The sequence below is a fragment of the Coturnix japonica genome, chromosome 5 (genome assembly GCF_054131305.1).
Source record: "Coturnix japonica strain WE chromosome 5, WE-NBRP24, whole genome shotgun sequence".
NCBI classification, from domain to species: Eukaryota; Metazoa; Chordata; class Aves; order Galliformes; family Phasianidae; genus Coturnix; species Coturnix japonica.
Window position 1 is genome coordinate 44,662,041 of NC_140667.1, and position 10,456 is coordinate 44,672,496.

At 35.3% G+C, this 10,456-nt stretch overlaps 1 protein-coding gene across 6 annotated transcripts in view; it reads left to right on the plus strand.

The window, feature by feature from the left end:
• The window catches only part of VRK1 (VRK serine/threonine kinase 1), a 31,426-nt gene extending 22,556 nt beyond the window's left edge, over nucleotides 1–8,870 (plus strand). For all 6 annotated transcript variants that reach the window (XR_014946788.1, XR_014946789.1, XM_015865408.3 and 3 more), the window contains one exon: nucleotides 7,393–8,870. Coding sequence is in view for 4 of the 6 variants with exons in the window: in XM_015865408.3 (XP_015720894.2) it covers nucleotides 7,393–7,475 (83 nt within the window). In the remaining 2 variants the exon portion in view is untranslated. The remainder of the gene's footprint in view (nucleotides 1–7,392) is intronic.
• Nucleotides 8,871–10,456: the final 1,586 nt, after the last annotated feature.

Consider the following 10,456-nt stretch of genomic DNA (forward strand, 5'->3'; position numbering starts at 1 on the left):
ACTTCCCTGTGATTGTGGATTGAGATTTTCATACATAGAAATGCAAAATGGCTTCAGAAATTGCAATCCAAATCTCATCAACTATATAAATGCTAAGATTTTTTTGACTAATTGTAGTTATTTGGGACGGGATGGGTATTTTTAGCAACCAGTAGTTAAAACAAGTGATGGACGTAAATTTACATTTATATTTTCTCTTGGTAATTTTATAGGTGAAATGGTTCTAGTTTCACCTTCTTGTGCTTCTCAATTTAATAAATATTAAGGGGGGTGGGGGGCGGAAAGGGGTGATTTCAGATTAAAAAGATACACATGCACTTACTCATTTTGTTCTCTTCAAATTTGGCATTAAAAAATTTCTCTTTAAACATGATTCATAAATTTGTATTGAAAGAAAAGGCAACTGTTTCATAATCTTAGAATTCTGATGCTTTTGACAGATCAAAAATAGCTGATTGCAAAAATACATAGAACTGTATTTCCTAATCTGACTAATTTTATGTTACCATGGACTTGTTCCTCTCTTACGTGTTTAGTCTTGTGACTAAAAGATACCTTAAAGTTTACTGTCCGTTAACGTGGGTAATGTCTTGATGCATCCTTAGAAATTAAAGTTTAAATTGATTGGTTTCTGGCACATGCTAGATATGTCTGGCGTTATTCATAACAGGGCTTACTCCTAAGGTGTTCATATTTTTCATGAGTATTTGGACTTCAGAGTGGCAAAAACTCATGCAGCTTCTTTCTGTTTAACTAGTTATTGCTATCTGTATCCTACTACTTAGAAAACCTGAGTTGTCTAATCCACTCCCAAAAGATCCCAGTCCAGCTGTGCAACAGTTTGGGTGCACCATGGTGCTCAAATTCTGTGATTCTGTGAAAGGTCTGCAAGGGATTCTGCCAGGAAAGAAATATCCTAGTGCTGTGATCAGGGAGCCTCATAGTGGAGAAATAATAAAGAGCAGAAGAAAGGTTAGGCAGGATGAAATTCTTTTTTTCATTTGGCTCTCAGTGTAAGAGTGGTCACTTCAGGTAAGTACAGTAAACTCCATCTCACTCAGTGTGCCTGCTGTCAGTCTTTCTGATACTGTCAAGCAGGAGTGCTAGACTTTTCAGCTACTGTTTCAGAAAGCTCTCAATAAACATGCTGTGTTGTATAAAACAATTTTCTTTACTCATTTAACTACAAGAGTTAAAAATGGCATATTATAATCAATTTCTTCTTTCTTTTCTGTAATGAGAACTCATATCCTTCCATATCCTATCCTGAAACCAGGATTCCAAGATACTGTGGATGATAATAAATTAATCTATTAGTTGACCTCTTCCCACCAGTAAAAATGCTGCCAAAAGACATGATTTCAATTTAAAAGAAAAGCTTTTTTTTTCTTTTCTATTTTTTTTATACAATCCTTTTCATTTTCTTTTTATTATTTTGAAAACAATCTACGATTTTATTAATTGGGGGAAAAGTGAAATCGAGTGAAATTCTAAAGTAGGCCTGAAATGGGAAGTATTTTTTAAATGGGATTTTTTTAATAAGTAGCACCGCCAGAGGTAGGAATTGTTCATGGCTGTATTGCAATACAACATCTAACATTGTAAGGCCTTACCTGTGGTCTTCAGGTACTCTTGCAGTGTATAAAAAAACAAAACAAACAAACAAACAAACCAACATGTAAGGTTTAGTAGCATTTCTTAATTAAGAGGTGCTTAGCTTTGTCTTTATTTACGTTTTATAGCTTTGCATAAATCAGAACCTGAATTTTTGTCTTAGAAATCTCTTATTTATTCATTCAAGATTGATTACATCATGTTGGATTAAATCTATGCTTGGATTCCATTTTATATTTAGGATATTGTTGGTCTTGTCATCAAGTTTTAAGGAGTATGTAAATAATAGGATTTTTTTGAGTTTGTTTGTGGCACTTCTTGTTACTCATCTTTCTACTCCACACGTTACTGGTAGATTTCTAACCCTTAATCTTACACCTTTGTATACACATTTTCAGTAAAACCTGTTCTTTGCAGTAGTTCTAATTATCTGTTGTTCTTCTCTTCTTTCACTTCTATTATCATGCTCAAGATGATGATAATAAGCATCTATTTTCAATTTTCTGTATGTAAAATACAGGAATACTCTTGTATATTCCTGTCTGCTTGGAACACAGTTTCCTACACAGTGTTCCTCCTTATCTCAAACTTATTTCTGCAGACTAAGAAATATATTTATATTCTCTCTCTGTAGACTAAGACTTTGGACACGTTTATAATGTAAAATACATTAATGTTCCCTACTGCGTCTCATGGAACTTTCTTTCATTTGCTGCTAACAGAAAGCATTAAATGTAAAGTATGTTAAAAGTACTGAAAGAAACTGAGGAAAATGTGAATAGCTAAAAGAAAAACACAGTAAAAGAGGTGTTTGCTTTTTTCTTGTTCTGTGACCTTGAAGATACAGCGCAATGTGCTGAACACATGTTGCAATTTAAACTTAGATACAAATCCTGAAAGTAAAATTTTTCTCCAGAAAAGAGAAAAGAAACATTTAGTGGCCCAGAATCGCACAGGAAACAGTCACCTTTTCATGATTTAAGGTACACGTTTAACCTAAATTTTTTATTCTTCCTGCAAATTGCTGTGTGGTGAAGAGGAAGGCTGCTTTTAAACACATGCTACATGTGACTATTGTTTTCAGTTTGTACAGTTGTGTTTAGGAGCCTCTTCAGCAGATAGAAGTAAATAAGTCTTTCAGTTTTATCTGGAACAATTATATATTATTATTTTTCAGAATGCTCAGACTCAATGTTATCTTTAGAAAATAAGCAGGCATAAAAGTAGTGAAACAAATATGTTCTTGTGTCCTGATGTGTTTCCATGTTTTCCTATGAAAATGAATTGATTTATTATAGCGAACATCATTGAGCAGTAGGACTCATAACAGGGTACTGAAATTGAAACCCCATCCTACAGCTCTGCCATCCTTCTTTCCCCTCTCTTTTCCCCCCTACCATTTTTATATTTCCTGGAATTGAAGCCCACATTTCAATTCTTCTGGTCCATTTCTTTTGTCGAAGCATGTTTCAATTTCTTTGTTGTTGTTGTTAGACAAAAAAGCTGCTGAGAAGAAGGAACAAGCCAACTAACTAAAACTTCTAGTTGTTCCTCTTTCAGTCACCTCACTAGTCTTCGAAGTAGCAAAAAATTGTTATTTCAGAAGCATTACCGTACAAGTCTTTATTAGCTATGCAGAGTTCTGTGAAGGAGTTGGGAAAAGGCCTGTCAGAGGACTGACTACATGCTCTTCTTTATTTCTCTTTTTCAAAGAAAAAGGGGGGAAAAAGAAGGTAACCTTGTTTCTTATCAATGTGCTCGACTGCTTGTGCTTCTGTTGAGGGCAGAAGGTGGTAACTATATTGTTTAATGATTACTACAGGAGCTTGTATAGACTAATTTCTGGCACCATTATACAGAAACTTACATGGACTCATGTTTTCAGTGTATGCAAGTGATGCAGCTTCTAACCGGCAGCATGCTTCCATGTATTTTTCACCTAGCAGGTATTGGAGTCTAAAATTTGTATGTGGTTGTATTCGAAAATATTCTACCTATGATGTAATCTGCAGTCACTTTTGATACCTGAGTTGTAACAGATTTCTGCTTAGCAGCTGGGTTTTCATGATTAGGATCTCTTACTGTCCAGTAAACGACAGAAACCTTTGTCATGCATAGAAATGTCATTTTTAGACTCAGGTGTTATTTTATTTCTCATGTACCTCATGTAGAACTGGAAAACATCGTCAGAAGATGGTCTGTGCTATACACCAGTCTAAAGATAGGTTATCTACCTACAGTGGTGTTAATACCTGATGCATACCATGATTTTCTTTTAACATTTCAGTGGTGAGCATTCTGAAGCAGTCTTGGTCATTGACTCGTTTGACACTTTACTATCCTTACTACTGAAAATGGCTCAAGAAGAAGCAGCATTTTCTTTTGATAATTTTAGTATTTAATATGAATTTTCCTTCTTGACATTTTAAGCTTATGATTCGTCATATTTGCTGTGGACATGAAAATGGTTCATTTTTTGCAGCAGTGCTTTGCACAGTTGATAAATACTAAAGGCTGCACCTTCACATCTCCTTTTATTTTCCTCTGTTCAGTTCATTTTATTTTTTGCTGAGTCCATGATTACCACACTTTTTTTTCTGCTTTCTTGAAGAGCAGAACCCAAATCCTTATACAGTGCTGCTGGATTTCTTCTGTATAATACTGTTTACATGGAGAGGATCAGATACCATAGTAAACATGTCTAATAATTCCTCTAGAGCCTGTGGGGACTCTTTATGCCACTACTGAACTTTGTTGCAGTCTCAAAACAAGCTGTGCAGTGACACCATCTAGCTTATTTTTTGCCTATATAATTCTTCCTCATTTAAACCTCTGTTTGAACCTAATTCAGTTTAATCTACTATATAAGAACCCTCTCTTTTAGTTGTAATGGCTTTGTTTGCATCCTCATTTGGTGCTGCCCACTCAGGACTGTTTCTGTGTTTGGAAACAATTGATATTCATACTGGAAAGTTTGTGTGGAGGGGGTGTGTTACTGGGCTAACTGATTTTGAAAAAGCAAGTGGGCTTCTTGGTACAGATCTTAAGATCTTCTGAAACAGCTGCAAACTTTGAAGCTAAAGATGTTTTGTGTTTAATGCAAGTTAATCAGATAGTTTAAGCCGGTGATGCTGCTACTTAAACTTGAAATTAGGAATAGAAAGACCATGACAAGGATTGTTTTTTGTTTTGTAATGATCCTCTTGGAGATTCTCCATGAGTGTATTTGTTTAGTAAAACTTTGAAATATATGCATTAATGCAATAAAAATAAAGGAAAAATCAGTGGCAGGGTGGCTGTCATCTTTTCCTTTTTGGTGATCTTGCATGGGCAATAAGGAATGGGTAAGCTGAATTAGAATCATGGAATCCTTAGAGTTTGAAGGGACCTTTGATGGTAATCTAGTCCATGTCCCCTGCAGTGATCAAGGACATCCACAGCTAGATCAGGTTGTCTAGATCCTAATCCAGATTCTGATGAAGGTCCTGATTCTTGAATTCTCCAGGGATGGAACATTCACCACATCACTGGGCAACCTGTTCCTCACCACTCACTGTAAAAGACTTTTTCCTTATCCCTAAACTAAATTTAGCCTCTTTAAACTTGAAACCATTTCCCAATATTTTATTACAACAGACCTTGCTAGATAGGACTCCTTTCCTGTAGCTCCCCTTTTTTTTTTCCCTTGAAGAATTATTAAGCTTTATTTTCTTGTATTGTCCTTGACTACACATGAAGTATTACTCTCCTGCAATACAGATATGGAAACTAAACACCATTTTTTTTCTGTTTAGACAAACACCTGTAAAGTCATCATTTTCATTGACACTTGCTTTTAATAGAGTGTGAGTTTGACCTGTGATTGTAACATTGGTTATATAATCTATAATCAGATGAAAAATCACAGTTACTTTCTTCTTAGCTGAAGAAGTGTTATGAATGGGAAAAATAATTTAGCCTACTTCCCACTGGAGTTACTCAGTTTAAAACTCAGATATTTCTGTTTCTTGCTGGAATTTACACTTGTAGTTGCTGGAATATTGTGTGACTTTGAAAAAGATGAACTAGTACTTGATAATATGGTGTAGTTTATCTGGGGAAAAAAGTATTTTATATAGCTGAGCTTCTGTTTTAATTTGATACCTGCTTATATGTAGTGTTTAGTTACTGGTACTCCAGTATTGGTAAGGGTACCAAAATAGATTCGATTTTTAAATAGTGTTTGTGATTGGAGTGTGTGTGTGGTGCTTTGCCAGAGTAGACCTTTCATTGATTGAGCTGCTTTGTTCAAAAACAAGAAACCATCATCAGAGCTGTCACTTTTTTCTGAAGGGATTTATTAATCAAAGATGCACTGTCCATCAAAATCTACTTGTAGTTTTGTGCTGAATGGCAGAGAATGTTTTTGGACCAAAAAGGAGCAAGAATGTTTTTTCTCCATTCGTCAAAGTTGATATTGGTATTTTTCATTTCAAAGCAACATTTTAAGAGCAAATTAAGTTACACAATAAACAATAACTCTGCTTTTCTTGGTGTAGTTCTGGTTTTGAGTGGACTTGAGTCTATTTTGGTTTGTTGTGCATTGTTCCTTGCTTTGTTTCTTTCCTCCAGATTTACTCATTGAGCTTCAACAGTCAGTGATTCATAGTGCTTAGAGGCTGTTGTCTTACATAAGAAGCTTCTTTGTAAAGAGTTTCCATGAAACTTGTCTCTTAGATTATTTGTCAAGGTGGAAGGGTAGGAAGACGGGCCTGAAAACCAAACAGCAGCAGCAATCTGAGGAAGAAAGTTAATTTACTAAATATGATATTGGTATGCAAAATAACACAATGTAATACCATATAATTGGAATTGAGGCTAATAAATAAAATGAGAGTGTCCAAAAACAAAGGCCTTACTTTGATCCTGAAGGTGAGGTTGCAAGGGAGCATGCACTGCAGAGATGAGCAGTAAAAAAGGGGACTTCTTATGACTTGCGAGCAGTTTATCTTTCCCTCTAAATGGAAAATGTAAGTGGAACAGTGGAAGTCTTCTGGGAGATGTAGTTCTTCTTTTCTGAGAGCCAGGTACACAGAACTGTCGATAACCTGTGGAACTGGAGCATCAACTCTTTAACTCTTTTTATCAGTGCTCCGCATGATGTTTTGACATGGAATACCAATAACAAAAGTCACAAAACCATGACAGGCTTAAATTTGAAGACTAAGTTGTACTGATAGCTGAGCTGACTTAACAGCTCAATGCTGCCAAACAAGGCTTCCTTTTTTTCTACCTGTATGCCTTTGTCATGTAAACTCTTAGTTCAGAACAATCTAAGCTGCCGCAAATCATTAAGCTTTCAGAGACCCCAAAAAAGTCATTTGCTAGGTTGCAGAGCCTGATCAGCTTAGCACAAGATCCAGAGAACACCAAAAATGACTCAACACTGGGAGGAAAAGCAACTGTAATTTAGCACATGGTGAGGGAAGGAGAGATTTAGGATCTGAAGAGGAACTGGTTCTTCATCTTTTGCTGAAGGTGGGCCTTTAAATTTGCTAAACTGTATGTAAATGGTTTGAAAAACTGAAGCATACAATGTGTTCTTTTCAGGCTAATGTTGCTTCGCAGAAACTGTGTTAAATTCCTGTTTTCTTTTTCTGTCCTCATATAAACCAAAACTACATGAGTAATTTGAGTTGATCTATCATCATAAAATGCAGCAATATAATTTATTGTGATTCATTCCTGTTATTTTACAGCTGATCTTCTTTGTTTCTTTTTTTCTTTATCAAATTACAGGAGCGGTAGCTACCAGAACAAGAAAAATGACGTCACCGAAGCCCAAGAAAAGTGCAGCAACCAGGAGGAGGGTTCAGAAGTAAATAATGAATGGAGCAACAACTTAAGTTGCTCTTCAGCTCATCTCTGTTATTTTTTTTTATCAGTTACTGTAGCACTGGAATCTATTTCATTCCCTTTTTTTACATAATAATTCCTGTAAAAAAAACTTGGACTGCTGTTTGTACCTGTTTTTTTGGTTTTTTTTTTTTTTTGGAAGAATAAACGTCTCAGTAAAATGTTTGCATAAGTTACGTCTGCTGTAGGACCAACGCAACATTTACCAACTTTGAAGTGAGGATGCGTTTTTATTTTTTTAAGATAAATTTATGTATGTAAATGCAAACTGAAAGGGTGTGGTTTTTTTTTTTTCTGCTTTATAATGTTTTTTTCTGCTTTATAATACAGTTCTGGTTATTTTTAAGGAGCGCAATATTGTGGCATCTGATTTCTTTTAATTTTAATTTTGAATGTATTTGAAAGGGGTGTGCGCTGAGATGATTGAAGTCCAGGAGCCTGAAATAATAGACGTGTTTTAAATATTTCTCAAGTATTTTCATTGAGATAACAAAATAGTTAAAAAAACACCTTTTAATTCCAGTTTGTTATAAAATGTGTTTAAACAATTCTTTTTAGGATAGGTACTGAATTTGAGTGTGATCTTCTTCTTTTTTTTCTTTCTTTCTTTTTTTTTTTAAACAGTATTTTTTCTGTATCATTTTCTCATTTATTCAGAGTTCTTCTGGAAAAAAGAAACCGGAATTTCAGGCATAAGGCCCAGAACTTAAGAAAAAGAAAAAAAAGAAAAGGGGGGGGGAAGGGGGGGTAGGAGGGGAAGAAAGAACAATAGCAATCCTCAAGTTGCCCATCCCATTTTGTTTTATATTAGTGAAGAGCCTGGAGAACTTAATAAATGTGAATTATAACTTTTTAAGGCATCTAGTTTCAGTGAAAGCTTGACTCATATGCACTTCTCATAACAAACTAATGGTTTTCCTTTTTTAATAGCTAAGAAACATGTATGCTCCCAAAATTGGCTTACAAGCACTTCTTTGCTTGGCTTTGAGTCTTCTCATTGGTGTTGTAAGTTTAAAACAAGAAAAAAAAAGGGGAGGGGAAAGTGGTATTTAATTTCAGTGTGATATACCTCTAGTTTTTGTTTACATACCACATAAAAGCATATAATTAGGGCATGAACATAATTCATATTAGTGAGTGTGCGCTGTGAAATTTGACAAACGAAAAGGAATCCAATTGAGCCAATGGGTAGTGTTTTTGTGTGGATGTCCAGTGTACTGCTTGCTTGATGGTATAATGTTTGGGTAGCTACACACTGAAAAAAATGCTGTAGCATAAAATGGTGAATGAATGATGAGGAAGTGTTTTGAAAACAAGGGGATTTATTGTTTTCAAATAAAACTGGAAGTTCATATTTAAAAGGTCTAGCGCCTTGTTGTTTTTGTTTAGATTTTTATACGGGCTAATTTTCCTAGGTATTATCAAAGTGTGGCTGAAGGTTCTTAAGTGTAGCATTCTATTTCATAAACAAATTAGGATTACTGAATTCCCTCACGTGAATCTCCTCAAATCAAGCTATTATTTTAATGACCTCATTTAATAACCTTTTTTTCAAAAAGCATTAAGCTGTTCTGGATAACTGTTGTCAAGAAAGCATATTTTATTCTCTTACTTATCCTGCATATCTCAGTTTCTTTGTACTTTAGTTGTTTCAGATTTTAGTGGTCATAGTGACTTAATTTGCCTTCTTTTCTTTCCAAGATTTTAGGAGTGTGTGTGGTTGTGTTGTTTTTTTTTTTTGATGCTACCAAAATCAAAATGAACAAGTTTCTGTATCTTGGAAAATAATGTTTTGAGCAGTAGGTTTCATAAGCTGCCCCATCCCACGCAGGATGTCTTTGAAAAAGTTTTTACTGGGAAGTGCTTTCTGTTATAGGAAAATGTTTCAGGTTTTGTCTCCTCATCTCCTTTTCATAAACATGCACAAAAACCCTTCAAAACTATGGTCTTCATAGGCAAGAATTTCTCTGGCTTTCTGTAAAATGTTTAAGGTTTGGGATGGTCAAGGACGGGACCAAGTGGAAGGCTGTGATCATAACCTGTATTACTGCTGTATGTATTGCATATTGTATGTGTTTGTACGTGTTCTCACTGTTTTGCAAAACAGTGATGAGGAAATGCACTACTTTATAAGAGGAGAAGTGTGTAGTAGATTTTTGTTGACATCCCATTTGAAAGTAAAGCCCCTAACACAAAAGAAGCAAGCTGCCTTTAGACTGCATTTACTGCTCTTGATGACTCCAGTTGTGTGTAAATATTAGAAAACAGCAGGGTCCTGCATTCCAAGCATCACTTGAGCAGTGCCATGAAGACAAGTGTCCTTACTGGTATTGTAGTCATACTCCCAAGCTCTCCTGCTGTTTCTAATCTGTGTGCACAGCCGTGAAAAAACTGGACTGACATTTACAGGCACAGCAGGGAGACACTTGAGTAGGGAATGTTAAAGACTCTGCTACCTATGTTTCAAAGTGGCCACCATACATGATAAATCTTCACAGGAGAACTAGTTGGCACTTCAACTGATGGTGTAATGAGGATATTGATAATGAAGCAGAGAATGCTCCTTTTAGTGCTTGAACATTTAGCAGGCAGATTGTTTGTATTTTTTTCTCTCTCTAAAATATCTTCAAAGAGAATCAAATTCGGTATAGGTATATTTTTCAGATGGTACTGGTTTGATAATTTTGAATATTTCTTAGTAAGTTCAAATAATTCCTTATAACTATTGCAGCTGGCATGAAGGGAGGGGGTCAGTTGCTTTCCTGAGTAGTTTGACAGACTTTACTCACTGTTTTGTCCCAGTGAGCTGACAGATTTGGGATGCTATAATACCAGTAATGCAATTAGGTTTTCTGCACGTTGTCTGGTTGACTTCTCAGTTAAGAGTTTCTTTCCCTTTGGGAATAAGACTAGACAGACTGTCATTTGCTATTACTAATTCTGCTTA